Source organism: Acartia tonsa, chromosome 14 (genome assembly GCF_053477335.1).
Source record: "Acartia tonsa isolate MP-2025a chromosome 14, ASM5347733v1, whole genome shotgun sequence".
NCBI lineage: Eukaryota > Metazoa > Arthropoda > Copepoda > Calanoida > Acartiidae > Acartia > Acartia tonsa.
The window spans coordinates 29,519,486-29,539,709 of NC_137273.1; the positions used below are offsets into that span (position 1 = coordinate 29,519,486).

Below are 20,224 nucleotides of genomic sequence, written 5' to 3' on the forward strand. Positions count from 1 at the left end.
GTTTTCTATCCATCCACCTGGTGGCTATATGAGCCATACACAATCTATTTATAGGTGCGACAAATAATAAATAACTTTCCTATTGCTTTTAAAAAATAAAGTATCATAGATTCGTAATAGTGTTAGTAATAAGTTTTTAAAATCAACTTTAAGACCTCAGAAAGGCTTTTGACAGGTACACCTGGCACTAGAAGTATCTGTTAAACTTTAAGAACCTCCTTTATTTTCAATAATTGAGGGTCTATATCAATTTATCCTCAAGTTCCTTATTCCTCATTGAAGTGGTCATTTTAATTGTCTGTATTGACTTTCCTTGATGTAAAAATTTCAATTGGTGGAGTTACTTCTCTTATAGATGATTCGGAACCTGAAAAAAAATATAAAATGTGCGTTTATCCTTCTATAAATTTTGAGGATTACTTTAACAATGAAGAATAAAAAGAGGCTGGGCGAAGATAGATCAATTCTAAATAATAATAAATACAAAAAAATATACTGTAAGTATTGGAAGAATTAAAAAATAACTATGTTTTGACTATGACTTGCGGCTATGCACCTGGAGGCTCTTTAGATGGGGTGTGGGGATAAATCGACCCCTCCCCCCGTTTTCAAATTTATCTTTAAACGAAAAAGTAAAACATTTTTTTGGGGTGGGGGTGTGAGGGAAGGTCATTTTTTCATAGGGCGATTTATCTTGAAAGGATAGTGTTGTCCTCCCTCTTTATAGTTAAAATCCTTTACAGGACCTATACGAGGCTACATTGTAAAGGAGAACCATATCAGTTTAGCAGTCAGCGAGATCCTTAGATACAAACTGATAGACAGAAGACATCCTGTTACTTTTATATCAGGATTATCAATAAGAATTCAAACTTGTTATACCTAAGCGAACTTCTTTCACCAATGGAGTTGTTGTTTCAAAATCCATCTGATCATTTGTCTTAATTCCATTGTCTACTATGTCATTATCTGTTTCATCAGTATCAACTACTGTAGATGTTCCATCAATGTTTGAATATATTTCAATTGCATCATTGTTATTATCTGTATCATAAAACCAAAAAATATATACATTTAATAACCACCCTCTAACCTTTGAAACATCTAATTTTACTCATCTAAAATTTCAACAAAAAAAACATAAGATTGCCTCCTTAAACCTTAGAAACGTCTCCTTTAACTCCCCGAAAAAAAGCTTGGACGTCCTTGTACCAAAATCAAATAGGACAGACAAAAGATAAACAGAAAACTGACAGTAGATCTAAAAGCCCGGACAGACTGAAGGATAGACAGATTAACATTATATTTGACATAAACATAACCTTGATCTGTAAATTCATCATCCATATTGCTATTGGTAGTTTCATTATCAGTAAGTTCAATACTGTTTTCGGTGTTACCACCAGTGTCGTCTAAGTTATCTTGACCAACAGGAAAGTAATACCCACTATCAGAATTTCTTGTACCTGGGAATATTGGAATATTCAGGTCATTTAAATCATCTATTAAAACCAGGGATCTAAGGAGATAAGACATTGGCACATAAATTAATGTACACCCCCCAATGATAATACACAAAATTACCCCTTCTGTGTATAACAATTAGTGATAGAAACTTTTTGATACTCAACTTAATAAACTAATCATTAGAAAGTTCGGGTATAGTCCCCTTTGTGGCAACGATTCTTCGTATTTTCACAGTAGCTTTTCTCCTATTTCTAGCCCCTGCGGGGGGCTCTATCCCTACGGAGCCAATTGCCTAACCCTGCAGGGCAATCACCTGACCCAATATATCCTAACCTAACTTAAAATAACTTATTAAAAGCCATTTTAAAAATACGACCAATCGCGCCTTAAGTGGCGTTGCCAAGAAAAGGATTATGGTATAGTCCCTTTCGTGGCAAGTCAGTTGTGAATCAGATGTTCAGTTGAATACATATGAACAACCCACCTTGACTGGATGAAATTGGAAGAGGGGGAGTAACATTGTCATCAACAATGTTTGCTTGTACCATAGCAGAGTCTTCATTAAGGTTTGCTTCTGCTGTAGATGGCGTTGAGATTGCAATACCTAAATTATTTGTAAAGAGCAAAATTGAACTGCGACCACAGCTCAAAACGTAGCGCATCTGCTCCTCCGTTTAAGTGGTTCTCGATCAAGTAACCAAAACGTTGTTGCCAGGGAAATTGAACATATGAGATTGCAATTAGTTTAATACTAATGTAAGATGCATGGTGCGATTGCATTTGTCAGAAAGTTTCATCATTGTCTGATGACTGAAAGCTCAGGATTTTTAACAATGAAAGTGTACTGACTTAGATGTTTTTTTTACACTTGCAATATGACAGTTTTGTTCACTGTAAGGCTAAAAAAATAGGGCTCGTCAGCTGCGCCTCAGCCGCGGATAAGCCTCAAATTTAAACCCGCTTCGGTGAATCGTCTGTTTAGGAACAGGTCTAACATCCAACTGAATTTTAAAATTATATGACGATTTAACGCGGCTGCCGAGAGCTGCTAAAAAAATTAATGTGATCTAAAACATTCCTAAACAAAAACTGGATAGGAATACCCCATTCAATTTTGATCACCATAAATATACTTGCCTGATGTGCCTAGGGGATTATTACCAAACAAATACTCGCTGCCCCAGGATGATGAAGTTTGTTCTTGTGTTGGAAAATAGGTTGAATAATCTTCAATTTTGTTTGTAGAATGTTGGTCTTGGTCATTTGTAGATGAGTTTATAGCATCTTCTAATAAAAATTTAATGGTTTTATGTGTAAAGTAGGCTGAAAATTCAATGAAAAAGAAGTAGGAAGAAAGTAAAAGCAAAACAAAGACTAATTTCTTATTTATTGTTTTATTTTGGGTTAAGTATTGTATAACATAATAGCTGTTTCGCCCCTAGCCTCCAGGGGTTTTGCCCCAAGAGGTAATTAAAAAAAATATTAAGTACCTATGGTGCTGCAACCACCACATTTTAAATTAACTGCATAATTTTTTTTTTTTTTGGGGGGGGGGGGGTGTCCTATGCCCTAAGATAGCCTTCAAAGATTATTTGAATTTACAAAAGTGTTGTATAATTACCTATTTTGTCGACATTGCTGCTACCAAACCAGTTCCTATCAGGTTTTAAAGAGTTCAAATTTGGAAGATTTTTTGTTTCATCATTAGCATTCAAACCATCGTTTTCATAGAAATATTTTACTCTAGATAAAATAAAATCAGTATGTAAACAATTATAAAATCAACAAAGAATCTTATACCCCAAAATGCACAGCAATTAGAAAAAAATATTTTGGGAGAGGGATGATTTTTTGATTGTTATTGTGAGGGTTGAGCTTCCATTTCGCAAAAACAGACAAAAAAACTTCCGTGACATATAAAGGATATTTCGATCTAGTGGTTATAGAGCCATTAAATGAAAGTTATTCCATCTCATTTTAAAATTTTGGTAGCATCATAAAAATCGTTTGGTCGATCGTTCGAGTAACCTAGTTGCAGAAGCGCTTAGCTTTTATAAATAACTATTAAACGCCATTGTTAAGTCTAACATACTCAAACATAAAAATTTTGGCACTTAAAACTTCAAATGAACTTAGAGTCCTAAAAACATAAGCTGATTTATGAAGTGAAATTTAAAAAAAAATAATATTTGTCAGTAAGGGGAATTTTATGCATAAGTTTACTTCCAATTATCCACCTTATTAAGCATAAAAGATAAACGGATTTCAATTTTGATTTTAAAAAGAAAAAGTAAAAACTATATAATTTTTTTATTTTTTGGGGAGGGGGGACATTTTTCTAGGGGCGATTGCTCTTGGAAGAGTGATGATACACTACCCTAAAATAGTTATTAACCTACACTGTAAAGAACACATTGACAAACAGAAAAAGATGATTAAAGTTCCTACACAGATTATGACGTCTTACGATAGAATAACCAATGAGAGGCCAGCATAAATTTTACCATTCGTCAATTACAGTGTACACTGTCCTCTCATTGTCTATTCTATCGTATGACGTCATAATCTGTGGAGGGACTTCCAAACAAAAGAATCACCAACATCCTATTTCTCGCATATAAGAATATATCAACAGACTAAATCCAGTTTCAACCATCTCATTGCTATTTCTAAAACTAGCCGCTTCGCCCCTAGAGGCCTCTAGTGGCACTTGATGGGGGAGTTGAATCCCAAAACCCATTTTTTAAAATTTAGATTTAAAAAAGTAAAAAAAAAATTTATCTAGTTGCACTTGAAGGGGGGGTTGAATCCCAAAACCCATATTTTTAAATTTAGATTTTAAAAAAGTTTTAAAAAGCTTTTATCTAGTGGCACTTGAAGGGGAAGTTAAATCCCAAAACTCATTTTTTAAAATTTAGTTTTAAAAAAAGTATTTTTTTGGGTGGGAGGGGATAATATTTTTCTAGGGGCGATTTCTAGGTTGGTGGTACTCGCCTCCAAATCGGTTATAAACCTTCCCGGGACCTATGAGAAGCTACCCTGTTAAGAAGAACCCGATAGGTTCAGCGGTTAGCGAGATCCTTCGGTACAAACAAACAAACAGACAGACAAACAAACAAACAAACAGACAGACAGACATTGTTCTACTTTGTATGATTTATCAATATGTTTACATTTATTCCTGGTTATATTTGAGCTTAGATTTTTATTTCTTCCGCCAATACTTTGATGATGTTCATTTAAATTTGATGGTATAGCATTGGTTAATGTTTCCAAGATTTCTGTGGACAGTTCCTTGGGTCGAGGTGTTGGTCGGTTTAAAAATCTATAAAATGAATACATTATTACTTGGATCCTACACCAGATTTTCATGTTCTCTAAATAAGTGAGTTTTAAGCGGACTAAAAGAGCGATACCCTTCTTCCACCCACATTACCCAATCCCCTCCCCTCCTACTGAATTAACCAACTGACCAATAAACAAGTTCCTCTTTTGCAAGCTAAATTGACGACAATTTTTCCCCTGTTGTCTGAAGGTTGTCTCATAAAGTGGTTGTTAGCGAATTTTCTTGGGAGAGTGGTGGTACCACCCCTAAAATAGCTATAAAACTTCCTAGGACATAAGAGAAGCTTCGTTATAACGGAGGACCACATCAGTTCAGCGATTAGCGACCCTGTGGTACACACAGACAGATAGCTTGACATCCTGTTACTATTAGTTAAGGATAAATCTTAATTTAAATGAAATAAACTTTTAGTTATACCTTGGTTGACTTGATTCCTCTGGCAACTCGGCATCTTACAAAATAAAGTTTGAAAACGGACTAACTTAATTTAGATACACTTTTCAGGTTAGGTTAGGTTAAGTAAGGTTTAATACTCTAATATACAAATTATGTCCGCCTGTCTGTAAATGATGCTTTAAAAGACATAAATATTATTTTATAAAGGTTTCGTGATTTTCTTTGAGCTTTTTCTTTATCTATTGTTCTCTCTCTTTTTTTTCTTTTTTTTATGAGAACTAAACATCAGCTTTATAACTCACTTTGTCCGTTTGTCAATACCACTATGTTTTGGTGCTTCGTTACTTATGGATATTTTCATCCTTGTTTTCAATGTATCAAGAATAGACTACAAATAATTTATGTAACAAAAGTAATTTGGATGCCTATTTCAGGTTAGGTTTGGGATTTATTGCTACGCCCCTAGAGGTTTCTAGGGACACTTGAGGTAGAGGGGTAAGGAGAGTCGACACCCTCCTCCCCATTTTTTATTTAAGTTTTAAAATGAAAAGTGACAAAAATTTGTTTAGGGGTAATTTTTTAGACCTAAAGCTAACTTTAGAATCTATACTGTAATGGAGAACCATAACGGTTCAGTGGTTAGTGAGACAGACACACAGACAAACAGTCTGTTACTTTTATATATGTGTTTATACCTGAAGAAGAGCTACAGGTTTTGATCCACTCCACTCTTGAACTGTTTAGCTTAAATTATGAAATTGGAAATCGCAATATAGACAAAGATTTTTTAAAATAACAATAATTACAACATCCATAAAAGCGAAAGAACAAACAGTAACTGATAAGGAGAATATAGATTCAAATTTGTATAGGGGAAATTGCGTAAATACAGGATACTATTTGATTACATTTTACATTTTTGGACTTGATTATAGAAATGCTAATAACATGGTACCTTGTCGTCTTAGGAAGCATTATTCCAAAAATCAGATAAATTGGATAATTGTATCATTAAAATATGTTTGTAACTTTTAAAAAAAATCATCTATACATAGTAGAACAATGTCTTCCTGTATGTCCGTCTGATCTAACCTAACCAATTGACGAATCTGAATGAACCTTTGTGATAATATAAAGAATGTTAACATTATTACTCCCTCAAAATTTCAGCTCTCTATCTTTTAAAGGAGATGAGAAAATCACGCTTCCCCCTTTTTGTCTGTAACATACGGATGGACATTTCAAATTATAGAGTAGCTTCGCTACTAAAAATGAACCTGAGTACAAACTTCTTCTTGTCTAGAATTTCTACAATTTTGTTCCTAAAATCAATTAAAAATAAATAAATACTTACGTTTGATATCAGAAAAAATTTTTTGTTTACATGGCATTACAATTTTCTTTTTAAACTTAGTTTTCAAAAGCCCCACAAAGTAAATTCAACTTTTTTTCACGAATTCTCATTAATTGGCTTAAAAATTTTTATAAAATTGATTGGTTAGTTCTAACTAGCCACACATCTATCTATCTACAATTTATTATCTATTTGTTATCTATCTATCTATCTATCTACCTGAACAACAACTGTTCTTAATTTAGTTCTCACCTACACACAATGCTCACAAAGTTTATCTAATACTTGATTATCTATCTATTTATCTATTATCTATCTGTTTTCTATCTATCTACCTAAACAACAATTGTTCTTAATTTAGTTCTCCCCTGAACACATTGCTCACAAAGTTCATCTAATACTTGATTATCTATCTATTTATCAATTTTCTATCTATCTACCTGAACAACAATTGTTCTTAATTTAGTCCTCCCCTGAACACATTGCTCACAAAGTTCATCTAATACTTGATTATCTATCTATTTATCTATTATCTATCTATCTACCTGAACAACAATTGTTCTTAATTTAGTCCTCCCCTGAACACATTGCTCGCAAACTTCATCTAATACTTGATGCTAAATAAATAAATACATATATTGGATTAATATTTTTAAAGGTTTAATCACAAAACAAAGCTTTGTATAAAGAATCAGGGAACCTTTCTCACGAAACAGCGTATAGTGTCCAATAAAAAATGATGTCATACAATACAAATGACCAATGATAGTCCAGTAAACATTGTAATTGACCATTTACCAACAGCTTTACAGAACCTGTCTATCTATCTATCTATCATCTCATCTGGAACATTAGTAATAAGACAATCTGCATTATTGTGCTTCAGTTGACAATTTCCAGACAGACAGATAGGTAGCCCTGTCTGTCTGTCTGTTCATCCATCTGTCTGTCTATCTATCTATTACCTCCTCTGGAACATTAGTAGTAAGACAATCTGTATTATTGTGCTTGAGTTGACAATTTCCAGAAAGAAATATGGGTAGCCCTGTCTGTCTGTCTGTCCATCTGTCTGTCTATCTATCCATTACCTCCTCTGGAACATTGGTAGTAAGACAATCTGTATTATTGTGCTTGAGTTGACAATTTCCAGGCAGACATATGGGTGGTCCTGAGCTACAATTAAAAGTTTAATAATCACAAAATAACAAGTTGAATTTTTTTCTACTTTGAAAAGAAGGAAACTAGATTTTCCAAGCTAATATTTTCCTAAAATCGCCCCTTGACAGTTTTAGATAGTTTCTTTATGAGAAATTGTCACAGAAAACCTTTTCTCGTATTCATTCGTAACTGATTAATATCCAGTGGATTTGAACCGGTTCTCATCCATTCGAAAAAATGATGTTTAGCATCGTATTATATCCAGTTTTTACGAATATAAAAATGTACAATCATAAGATTAAAAGCAGTTGTTTTGACTATGCCTTGTTTTAATCTTATAATATTATATTTTATATCTGTGGAAAGCTGTTTATAATACGAGAAATAATTAATATCATATAAATATCTTGCTGTTTCAAAGCGAATTAAAATTAATGTTACATTATGCTATACTAAAATAACATCCTTGATTATTTTTTAAAACAGTTGTATCATCTATAAATCATAACTATAACTAGTACAATTGATTTTTTAAAGAAAATATAAGCTTTCATATTCTGGTTTCCTTTTTCCTTTAGTACACACAAATCCAACTTGTATTAATCATACTTTGATTATTATGAAATAAATAAAGAGTTTCTAAATTGTACCTAAATAACTATTATAGTAATCAATATGCAAAGTTTAAAAATGGTAAGACAATTATAACATTTTTTACCTTTGTAAGCATTCAACTTTTGGTCTGGTTTCCTCGTGTGCTATCAACTTTACACTTACACTAAATAAGTCAATCAATCAGTCATTTAATACCTTTATTTGCGACAACATTTATTACACATAAACTGCCAATTTTCAACTTTTACAAAATGACCTACTTTATTGCATAAAGATCCATGTCAGATCTTAGTAGGAAATAAGCCTCTATGTGAGCTCAAGTTTTCCAATTATGGGGTTTTTAAAAATCAAAATAATTCTTAATAAACTCTCATTGATCATAAAGATAAGACCTTTTATTCTACTATTTACAGAACAAATTCAGTTTAAAATTTTTAATAGCATAGCTACTTTATTATTTACCAAGTTTGTATGTCCTTTCTTCTGTCTGTGTCACCTTCCGTTTTTGTATATTGATGGAAAATTTTCAAAAATATTCAACCAACCCAATAAAATAATTTCAAACAATAGAGTTAGAAGCAAAGATATGTACAAAAAACAATCACCTTGATTTTCTTTAAAGACCCAAAATATTGAAAAATGTTTTTTTATTCACTTAGCATTAATGGCATTATTTTCAAACATAAAAAACCGTGTAAAGGTGTAAGCTGGCAAGTCTTAGAACCAATGAACCAATGTCTTATAGTTTCTTTAATCCATGGGGGTACTACCATTTAACTTTTGTACCATCCAAAATTTTAATTACCTATCACAATTAGCATATCCAATAGGTTCTCTACATACCCAGCTAGCATCAGGATAGGTTATACATATCTAGATAGATAGATAGATGGGTGGATAGATAGATAAATAGAGAGATAGAATGATATAAAGATAGATATAGATGGATTATTATATATATATATATATATAGATAGATAGATAGATAGATAGATAGATAGATAGATAGATAGATAGATAGATAGATAGATAGATAGATAGAGATAGATAGATAGATAGATAGATAGATAGATAGATAGATAGATAGATAGATAGATAGATAGATAGATACCTTAGTAGTAACTAATCCTTCATAGCCCTGACACCTCTGTCTTTTCTCAGTAACCGCCACTGTTTGAGCTATTGTTGTACAACTAACTAAAACGTTGTAATAGTTATTCATCGTATCGTATTATAGACACCTTTCTGGGGATAAATAAAAAAGTAAATAAGGGGGGGGGGGTAAAGTTTTAAAACTAAAAATTTTTTTTTTTTGGAGGGGGGTAATCTTTATTTTATAGAGGCATTTTTTTTTATTTGTGGGGGGGGGGGGGTAATCACCCCTTTACCCCACCCCTTAGACGTCTATGTTTGAGTCCACAATGAAAAAAACTTTTATTTCATGTATACACTAAAGAAACATTAGGTTTATCTGTATGTTTTTATGTCCAGTAAGTTCAGTGAAGATTAGTATTAGTCCAGGATAGGTTTTAGGCCATTATTACCCATCTCCTTAAAATTTAGTTTTAGAAATAAAAAAAAAATATTTTTTTTCTTTTTTCTATAGGTTATTTATCTTGGAAAAGAAACAGATGAATGAATACCTCCCAGGAAAGCTTTTTTTTAAAGGTGAGCCATATCGGTCCATAGAGTAGTGAAATCCTATGGTTCAGAAAGACGGACATCCTTTTACTTTTATTTCGCTACTAATAAAAATTTACATAGTTAACTGCGTGAAAATCTATAAACAAGTAGCGAAGCATAAAAACTCATGGATGGGAATATGTACAAGCAGATTCAAAGTTTATTTATTAAAATCAGGAATAGATTTATTAGAGAAAATAAACACTTATTTTGTATAATGATGACGGTCAAAGTAAATTACATAAAAGATGCTCATAACAATGGGAAAAATTATTTTGATACTGATATCCCAAAAAAGTTTTTAAAATTGGACCAAAAACCTGATAAAAGGCAACCTGACCGCCATAAACACCAAAGATATGGAGAAAAATGTGAAAAATACAAAAATAGCCTAGAACCTGCTAAAAAGCGGTCCGACCGCCATTAATGTTTTATAGTTGATTTTGCTCCTTAAAAATGGGAATGTTGTCAAAATATTTCAGCCTTTTATCTTTTATAGGAGCCGAGAAAATCACGTTTCCCCCAAAACGTTTCAGACATACGGACGGACATACGGACGGACATTTTAAATTATAGAGTAGCTTCGCTACTAAAAATGACATCATGCAATACATATGAAGATTATAGGCAAATACACAGACTAATGGCAGGCCAGTATATATTTAATGGTAAGCCAGTATGACGTCTTTTTGTAGAGGCAATATAAAAAGCTTCATTATGATTTTAAAAAAAAATACCTATTGGATTGTCATAACATTTTTGTTCACAGGTTTCACACTCATCTGAACACTCCTAGATTAGCAGGGATTGTAAGGAATAAGACAATGGACGATAAATTAATGTAAATCTTCAATGACAATAAACAAAACTACCCCCTTCGTTAGATTAAAATTATTAGTTAAAAAGTTTCAACACTACCAGTTTGAAACCAATCAATTAAAATTTGATAATAGTTATTTCTCGCATCGTATTATAAACAGCTTTCCGCGGATATAGAATGTACAATTATAAGATAAAAACCAGTTTTTTTAGCCCCGAGATACCGAAGGCACGGGCTGAAAAACTGGTTTCAATCTTATGATTGTATATTTTTATATTCATAGGAAGCTGGATTAATACGATGCTAGACATAGTTTTTTCGTATGTATGAGAACCGGTTCCTATCCACCGGATTCGAATGAATACGAGAAAAGTTTTTTTTGTCTCATTTCCTATTTCTTTTATTCCTGATATTTGATATTCTGCAGCTATTCAATTTTGAATTATTATTATTATTTGTATAATTAAAATACTAAAATGATTTTGATTTGATAATTCAAAAGTTAATAGGAGCTTTGCAAATTACCATTTTTAGAGCAGGATTTTCTTTAGCTCTTTATGTGTTTAACAAGGATGACAACATATATAAAAGCGAATGTATGAAACGGTATGACAGACAAACATTAACTCTTGTAGAGTAACATAACTGAATATACAAAATAAGAATATTATAAGTTTTGACAAAATTATACGTAAATTTATTGCAAAATTTCTTAAATACAGAATTCTGTTTAGGGACATACTGACCCTTTTAGGACTTAATTATAGAGATGCTTCGCTCAAAATATTGTACCTTATTGTAATTGGAATCAGTAATCCAAAAATAAGATCAAACGGATGATTTTATCACATAAAAAATTGTTGTTAAAGAAGATAAAAAAAATTAAAATGGACGTACGGACATTCTTCGCTTTCTAAATCGTGCTTAACTACTACAGGAATCCCCTTGCAAAGTTTGAAATTGATAGGACAATTATAACATGTCTAAATTAACGAAAAAGACTATCCGTTCCGGATGTACTGGCTGACGGACTGACCAACCCTAATTATAGAAAAGCTTCGCTTTTAAAAAGGGGGAATGGAGATGTATGTCATTTAAAGTTTAAAAGGGGTACTAACACACCCCTTCTTACAATTCATGTTGCAAGGATACTCTACAAAAAGTTGTTAAAACTTAAAATTTTGCGATTTTCTACTCAATTATACAACATCTATTCATTTAATTAGTTGATTTATCTATTTTTAAGAACGTTGTCATCATTGTTAAAGAATAGGAACTTTTGAAACAGGAGAATAGCTATTCTATAATTGTAGCCAAAAAGATTACCTGTTCGTTGGATCTTGAACACAGTATTGTTTGTTTCGTCGTTGACTAAAAATATTATGAAAGTGACTTTGTAAATTAAACTTTGATCTATTTCAATATCTATCTATCTAAACAATATTTAGAAAACATACACCAGTTTTAAAGTAAGAGATGTTGTGATGAATTTTTAGAAGGAGAATCGCCTGATATTCCTACTTTCCATTTTGCTTAAAATCCAACTTGTTATTAAAGGAAGAAATACACTACTCTAACTATTGAAAGCCCAATACCTAAAAAGACATTTTAAATGTTTATAACTTTCTTTTTATCAAAGATAGAGACTTTAAATTTTAGGTATTGGGTCTACTTGTGGCAGTTTTTCGGCAGTTAAAGCGATGTATTTCTTGCAGGCTTTCTTTAATAGACTATCTATCTATGATACCATAGATCTGAATGTCTGAGTACAATACTATCTATCTATCTGTCTATGGATACCAGAGATCTAAATGTCTAAGTACAATATTATCTATCTATCTATCTATCTAAGATACCAGATATCTGAATGTCTGAGTACAATATTATCTATCTATCTAAGATACCAGAGATCTGAATGTCTGAGTACAATACTATCTATCTATCTATATAAGATACCAGAGATTTGAATGTCTGAGTACAATACTATCTATCTATCTAAGATACCAGAGATCTAAATGTCTGAGTACAATACTATCTATCTATCTAAGATACTAGAGATCTGAATGTCTGAGAACAATACTATCTATCTATCTAAGATACCAGAGATCTGAATGTCTGAGTACAATACTATCTATTTATCTATCAATCTAAGATACCAGAGATTTGAATGTCTGAGTACAATAATATCTATCTATCTATCTAAGATACCAGATATCTGAATGTCTGAGTACAATACTATCGATCTATCTATCTATCTATCTGAGATACCAGAGATCTGAATGTCTGAGTACAATACTATCTATCTATCTAAGATACCAGAGATCTGAATGTCTGAGTACAATACTATCTATCTATCTATCTAAGAAACCCGATATCTGAATGTCTGAGTACAATACTATCTATCTATCTATCTAAGATACCAGAGATCTGAATGTCTGAGTACAATACTCCGCCCTCTCTGAACAATTCTCCGTCACATTCACAACTCTTAGCTTGAAACTTGGCCTACAAACAAAGAAAAAAATATCTTTATAAAATAGTAACAGGATGTTTGTCTGTGTGTCTGTATGTACCGAAGGATCTTTGTGACCACTGTACCGGCAGTGTAGCTTCTCACAGGCCTTGTGAAGGTTCATAACGATTTTAGGGGAGGGTAAAACCCCTGCCCCAAGGGAAATCACCCCTAATAGAACATCTCCCCTCCATATTTTTGTTGTTGAAATTTAATCTCTCAATACTAAAATAGCAGGCCTATTAATTCTACGAAAAATCACGAAACCTTGTGGAGTAAGGTTGGAGTATATCTTGTTTTTTAATGTAACTGAAGAGGGGTGGGTAAGAAGGGGGGGAGGAAAAGGGGAAGATGGTCGTGGGAAAATTTTCCTTTAGAATTGTTTGTCAGAATCACTCTGCTAAAATAGGAAATAGGGGGGGGGGGGGATGAACTCACCCTGCCATTCACAAAAAATATATTATGTTTGAATAATGAAAATCTTACTTGCAACCATTTTGAACTGTAATATTCCTACAAATCTGTTCTGGTTCCACAAATTCTTTCCTTTCAAGGGTGCATGATAAGCCCTGAATTAATCAATTATTAAAGGCAAAAGTTTTCTAAAATAAGGATAGGTCCATCCGTAACGGATAGCTCTTATTCTTAATTTAGGAATGCTAGAGTTGTCCTGTCGATTACAAACTTGCCATAGACATTATGTAATAGTTAGGTACTATTTACATAGCGTAGCAACTCTAAATTCGTTATTTAGGAAGTCCATTTAATCATGCTGATTTTTTACGTTTTTTTAATAAAAACTTTTTGTATGATAGAATTATCCTATTTCTGATATTTATAATAATGATTTCTAGAATAACAAGGTACAATTCTGATTTTCATGTATTCTAATAAAGTGTTACCACCAGCTGGCTAAAATAACGATACCTCCCATCTTTACTGCCAATCCTACTGCACAAACCAACTTACCAATAAATGAGGTTCATATTAGCAACCTAAATTGACAACAAATTTCCCCCTGTCAATATATCCACGTATTATACATATATCCATATAGATTATAAGGTGTGACTTCTAGATTTTCATTCATTTGAAAATTCTTTACATTATAAATGCAAGGAGGGAGAAGACATTTGACTGTAAATTTCACTTGTACAAAAGATTTTATAACCGATATCTTATTCATTGGCATGGAAAATTTGGACACTCACGGAAAATGTTCCTGGAATTGATTGCTTCCAAAAATCTTGTAACTTTAAAGGCTGATAGCTGCAAAACGGCTGAACGTACATGCTAAGCCTGTCCATCGTTATAAGCGGCATGTTAAAGCCTATTGATAATCAGGAGTAGCCAAGATCCAATGGTGCACAGGGAAAGCTTGACTGAAGAAAATACACTAGATAATTGTGCACTTTTAAATCATTTTTTTTTGTTGGCCTTCTCTTATTAATTAAAATTTTGTGATAACATCCAGCCGTTCGGCCTACAGCAGCCTTTAAAGTCCATCGGTTATTCTTAAAGATAATCAATTTCAGAAACATTTTAGTATAATGTTTATATTTCTGTACTTTGATATTTTTGGATGTCGTCTTACATAGTCTTCTCCTTTTTTTCAGAAATTGGATGTAATCCTTATGTTTAAAGTAAAAGGATATCTGTCTGTCTATGTGTAGCAAAATATTTCGAAAACTGTTGAACCGATTGATTTCTCCTTTACAGTTTAGCTTCTCATAGGTACTAGGAAGGTTTATAAATATATATATTTTTAAGGGGGGGGGGGGGGGGCGGGGGAAAGTTACCATCGCCTCCAAAAAAAGAATTCGCCCTAGAAAAAATTACCCCTCTACTCAATTTTTTTTTTATAGTTTTGCTTTTTAAGCTAAAATTAGAAATGGGAGTTGAGGGTTCCTCCTCCACCTCTAGGGGCCGCTATGAGCGTAGCCGCAATCTATAATACAAAGTAGAACAATGTCTGTCTGTTTGTTTGTAGCGAAGGATCTCGCTAACCGCTGAACCGATCGGGTTCTCCTTTACAGGGTAGCTTCTCATAGGTCCCGGGAAGGTATATAACTATTTTCTTGGGGGGGGGGGGACACCCCCCACCCCCCTTAAAAAATGAAAAATCCCTCCCCAAATTTTTTTTCCTTTTTCACTTTAAAACTAAAATAAAAATAGTGGGGTGGACTACCCCCCCCCCCCAAAGTAAGAATTTTTTTACATTTTTACTTTAAATCTGAAATAAGAAAAAATTGGCTTTATCAAACCTCTTGGGGCCCAAGCCTCTAGAGGCCAGGGGCGAAGCCGCTAGTTTAATTATATAATAGTACAAACTATGAATATTCTAATAAATTTTTTATTAGCTATGACTAATTTAGTGAATCAATGCCGAATTAAAACGAGTTGAATTAAACAAAGATTTAGAAGAAATGACAAATTATGACGACTTTTCATAATTTTGTTTTTTATATAAAAACTAAAAAAAGTTTGGTTTTGGGTAATTTTTTAATGTGTTGACTTATTTCGGGAGGGTGGTGCTTACCTACCCCCCTTCCCTTTTGGTACAGACTGAGAGAAAATAAACACTATAAACTCTTGTATAAATGTGAGTAATACATCTTAATGTTAATTTAATGACGTAACGAACATTATGTAACGATTTTTAAAAAAGCTTTTAATTCAATACAAAATTTAAAATAAAAACAATTATTGCATTTGTTTTCCATATCAAAAAGGCATTTGTTTATCATTTATAAGATTCTATGAATACTTTGTACATTCCAGTAAACTAGATATCGGTTAGACATGTCAGCAATGTTAAACTTTACAGAGCACCCAGGGGTAGCTATTCTAACAATCAATTCTACAAAAAAATCACGAAACCTTTTAAATTAAGTTGGAAATATATTTTTTTTTCTTCATGTAATTGAAGAGGGGTGGGTAAGAAGGGGGGGGGGAAGGGGAAGGGGGTTGTGGAGAAATTTTCCTTTAGAATTTTTTGTCCGAATCACATTCAATTTTCCCTGCAGAGCACCAGCTGTTCTGATAATTACAGATTTGGACTCTGATTAGCAATAGTACCTAGTGTTTTTTTAGCTACATTATCTTATTTGTTGAATCAAAGACTTTGGAAATTTTTATTGAATTTTGTTCGGTTGTTTCCGAAATAGTAGTGTTCAAAATTTTAGATTCTCATTCAAGGATTATTTTTATCCTAAAATTTAAAAGTCATGACCTGATATCTTACATGTTGGGTCCGTAACCATTTGTCCTACATATCCTAAAATTTGTTTGCTGAGGTTCTTATTAGTGAGGCTTATTGGGTGGCTTAGGGCTCCTGTAAGCCGCGCTGCTGATTGTTAGGCTTCTGTTAGCTGTGCTGTTGTAAGTGGCTGTAACTGCCGATTCCTGAGATAAATAGGTACCTACCCTTGGATATGAGACGTCTATTCTGTCAATACCAACACTCTCAGCTATCTCTATGTTAATTTTATCCTCCTGTTATAAAGAAATGAATCTTCAAAATTTATAAGTGTTAAAGGTGGGGGGTACGGCTTTGAAACCGATTATTATCTGCTAAATTAGAACCGGTTTTAAGCCTTACTAAAATTGCATCGAATTATAGCCAGTTTTCATCAGGGATAAGGGATAGGAAACCTGGCCATTAATTAGGTCCCGGCCTAGATTCTAAAGGGATATTGCAACTATTACAAATTCCTATCAAACTGGCGGACGCTCCCAAGTAGCTATCGCTCTAAACCAATAAGAATCGGCCTGTTTTGTATCAACCAATCACCAATTGGCGGAAATTTTAGAAGCAGACAATTCTAAAAAAAATTATGATTTGTCTGCTACTAAAAAATAAATATAAATGGTGTTAGATCACATTAGCTTAATTATTGAATCTGCTTAGAGTTAAACATTAAAAAAGGGCCATATAGAAAAAACAAAAATAACAGGATTATTTTTTGGAAAGAAGGTAGCTACGAATTTTCATTTGGTAGTTTATAAATTAGATGTTGTATTTTGAATTTTAAAAATTTAATACGGAATTGATACAACACCTTAACCCTAATATTTGTACAATACAACACAGTACAAATCTATCATTATATAATAGTATCCAAAGAACTTGATAGAATGTTACCCAAGTGCATATTAATTTATTTATTTTTAATTTTAATTAGCAATAAAATTTTCAAATAAAATTTTTACTCATTAATAAAAATGCAAATAATACAAACTAAAATCTGTCTGAGGAAAACCCAACAATTACCAAAGTAAAAGATAAAAAAATTTTGGGAGAGAAAAAACTTCATTTTAACAAAAGCCATTAATATTTAGGTTTATAAAAAGTCATGTTTTTTACTTTAAACTAGCTACCTGAATTTGATTCTATACTTTATCTACACACACACACCCAGCTTTTTCATTAGCGTTTATAACGAACCACTGCGCCATCCCAAAACTGGTTTATTAGGCCTAGGCTTGAAATAGGCCTGAAATAATATTTTCCTACGTTTCCCATCCCTTATCCCTGGTTTTCATAAATAAATATTAAAGAACAAGTAAAAAATGAATCACCTAGAAAATATGTACACTAAAAACCTATTTTCTTAGTTTTAAATAGTAATTGTTAAAACCCCTTAAACAGAATAGTAGAACATCGTATCCCCCCCCCCCTTATTTTAGATTGGAAAACATATGGTCTAAACAACGAGCTTTAACAATGTGGAGATATAACAACCCGTATTTAACCTAATCGTATCTTCATATTGAATGGGCTTCTGTCCATGTTATATAAGATGAAAAAAATGAAATTAAATACAAAAGATTTTAAATTGCCAAAGTGGGGAGATTTTTTGATATGTAAGATCCTGAAAATAGTTTTAATGATTTAAGATACATTTCCATTGCCTTGGTTAATTCATGTTTCTCGTCGAATTTTATCCGAAAAGACTCTGATTTCACGAACTAAAAAAGTTAGAATTTTTATACACATTAAAAGTCTGTATGTGCTGATAATGAATATAAAATATGTGGACATGTGACAGGGGATTTTTTTGTGGTCAAAATTGTAATAAACCTTCCAGGACCCATTAGAAGATACATTGTAAAGGAGAACCATATTGGTTCAACGGATAGTGAGATTCTTAGGTGCATAAAAACCCAAATAAAATGAACAAATGTATATTTAAAGATTTAAGATTAAAGGCTAGCAAGATCACAGCCATTATTTTTTAATTGACAGACAGATATTCTTACTTTTACATAAGGATATCATACATATATGGTGCAGAAAACCCCATATGAAATTAACTAATATTAAATTTACCTTTATATTCAAGGACAACAAGATCACAGCCAATATTTTCCATCGTTTAGATGTCATTTTTGTTCACATTATTTTTCTGAATTTATTTTTTATCCATTGATAGACAGGGGGACACATGGACTGACTGACATTTCTAATTATATAGTTGCTTTTTTTTCTAAAAAATATGTACACAATGCCTAGAAGAGACTCTATTTTTAGTTGACACATAAATTACTTCATACGGGCGAGGCTGCTGACACTTTAATGACAGGTTCTCAACAACCCAGGATAACAAAGAGGAGTCAAACCTCTCCTTTTCTGTCCAAACACCCGGGGTATTAGATTAAGTACATACCTAACAGACCATCAACTCTTTGATTACACGACCTTTGTCAGGATGTCCTTACTGTGCGTAGTAATGAGATATATCTGTTTTGTGCCAAGGCATTTCCACTACTCTGTTTATTAATGTCGCGCATCTGACATAGCAAAAGTGGAACCATTTTTAACATCTCTAGATATGACTAGCGGATGCGCTACTAATAAGCCACGGTTGCAGGTTTAGCTAACATAATTGTCCTTGTTTAAAATCCGAATTAAGTAATCTAAATTTAATTTGAAATATTAAAAAAATCCACGAAGTTTTTGAAGCATGACCAAAATAAGAAAACATCATAAAAATCTAAATAAAACTGTCAACAATAGATAATCGATATATTTTTACTTGGATGTTGCTTTTCATGTACTTTGATAAAGTAAGGCTAGCAGCTGGCTAAAATAAAGATAACCCAATTCAATCCCCCTAACCCCATCTCCTCCCCTTCTACTGGATGAACGAACTGACTAATAAATGTGGTCCAATATAGAAAAGTATTTTAATATTACTGCCAAAAATTTGTAACATAGAAAATTTAAATAATACAACATTCTCGGGGTACTGGGTGATTATCATTTCACCTTAGTTTGACAAGGATGGCAACATTCATACAAGCGATGCTCATTAAAGTAAACTTAAACTTATTTGCATGTAGACCAACAACACGCCCTCGTTTAATCTAAATTTTGATACAATTTTTTTTTCTACTGACTCTTATCCCTGCTGGACACCTCAAACCGTTACTTAACCTAAACTAACCCAACTTGAAATACATTTTTTTCTCACTGTTCAAAAATATCATGTTTGTCGAATAAATATTAAATGAAATATATCTTTTCTTGGTGATCCTTGTAAAATAAAAATTAAATAAAATACATAAAATCATTAGTGAAAAAGTTTAGGCACAAATAGGTTTCCTTCTAAATATGTTTCCTTCTAGGTTTTTCAGCCAACTAATAGGAGATATAAAACTTTGGGTACCGTTGTAATTTTCAGTCCAAAGGTCACTTCCTAATCCTATCTAGGATGTTTTATATAAGAAATTATAATATGATTAAGAATTTATGAATTACAACCAGATGTACACAGTTGCATAACAAGCTTAGAAAACAAGGATGGCAACATCCATAAAAGCTAAGAAATTAATCGGTAGAACAAACGAACTTTATATGCAGAATACTAA

General features: G+C 32.4%; 1 protein-coding gene across 1 annotated transcript; it reads right to left on the reverse strand.

Moving 5' to 3' along the window:
- Positions 1 to 290: 290 nt before the first annotated feature.
- LOC145305401 (uncharacterized) lies at positions 291 to 18,761 on the reverse strand. Its single transcript, XM_080147019.1, has 22 exons — positions 18,684 to 18,761; positions 18,266 to 18,322; positions 16,778 to 16,846; positions 13,838 to 13,920; positions 13,260 to 13,344; positions 12,166 to 12,210; positions 10,757 to 10,811; positions 9,448 to 9,533; positions 9,142 to 9,209; positions 8,440 to 8,499; positions 7,652 to 7,736; positions 7,109 to 7,180; positions 6,487 to 6,531; positions 5,905 to 5,953; positions 5,231 to 5,264; positions 4,649 to 4,792; positions 3,089 to 3,210; positions 2,605 to 2,754; positions 1,952 to 2,071; positions 1,323 to 1,466; positions 883 to 1,044; positions 291 to 367 (listed from the first exon to the last, which is right to left on the reverse strand). Exons 1-22 carry the CDS (start codon positions 18,738 to 18,740, stop codon positions 291 to 293), a joined length of 1,869 nt encoding a protein of 622 aa, XP_080003145.1. The 5' UTR covers positions 18,741 to 18,761.
- Positions 18,762 to 20,224: the final 1,463 nt, after the last annotated feature.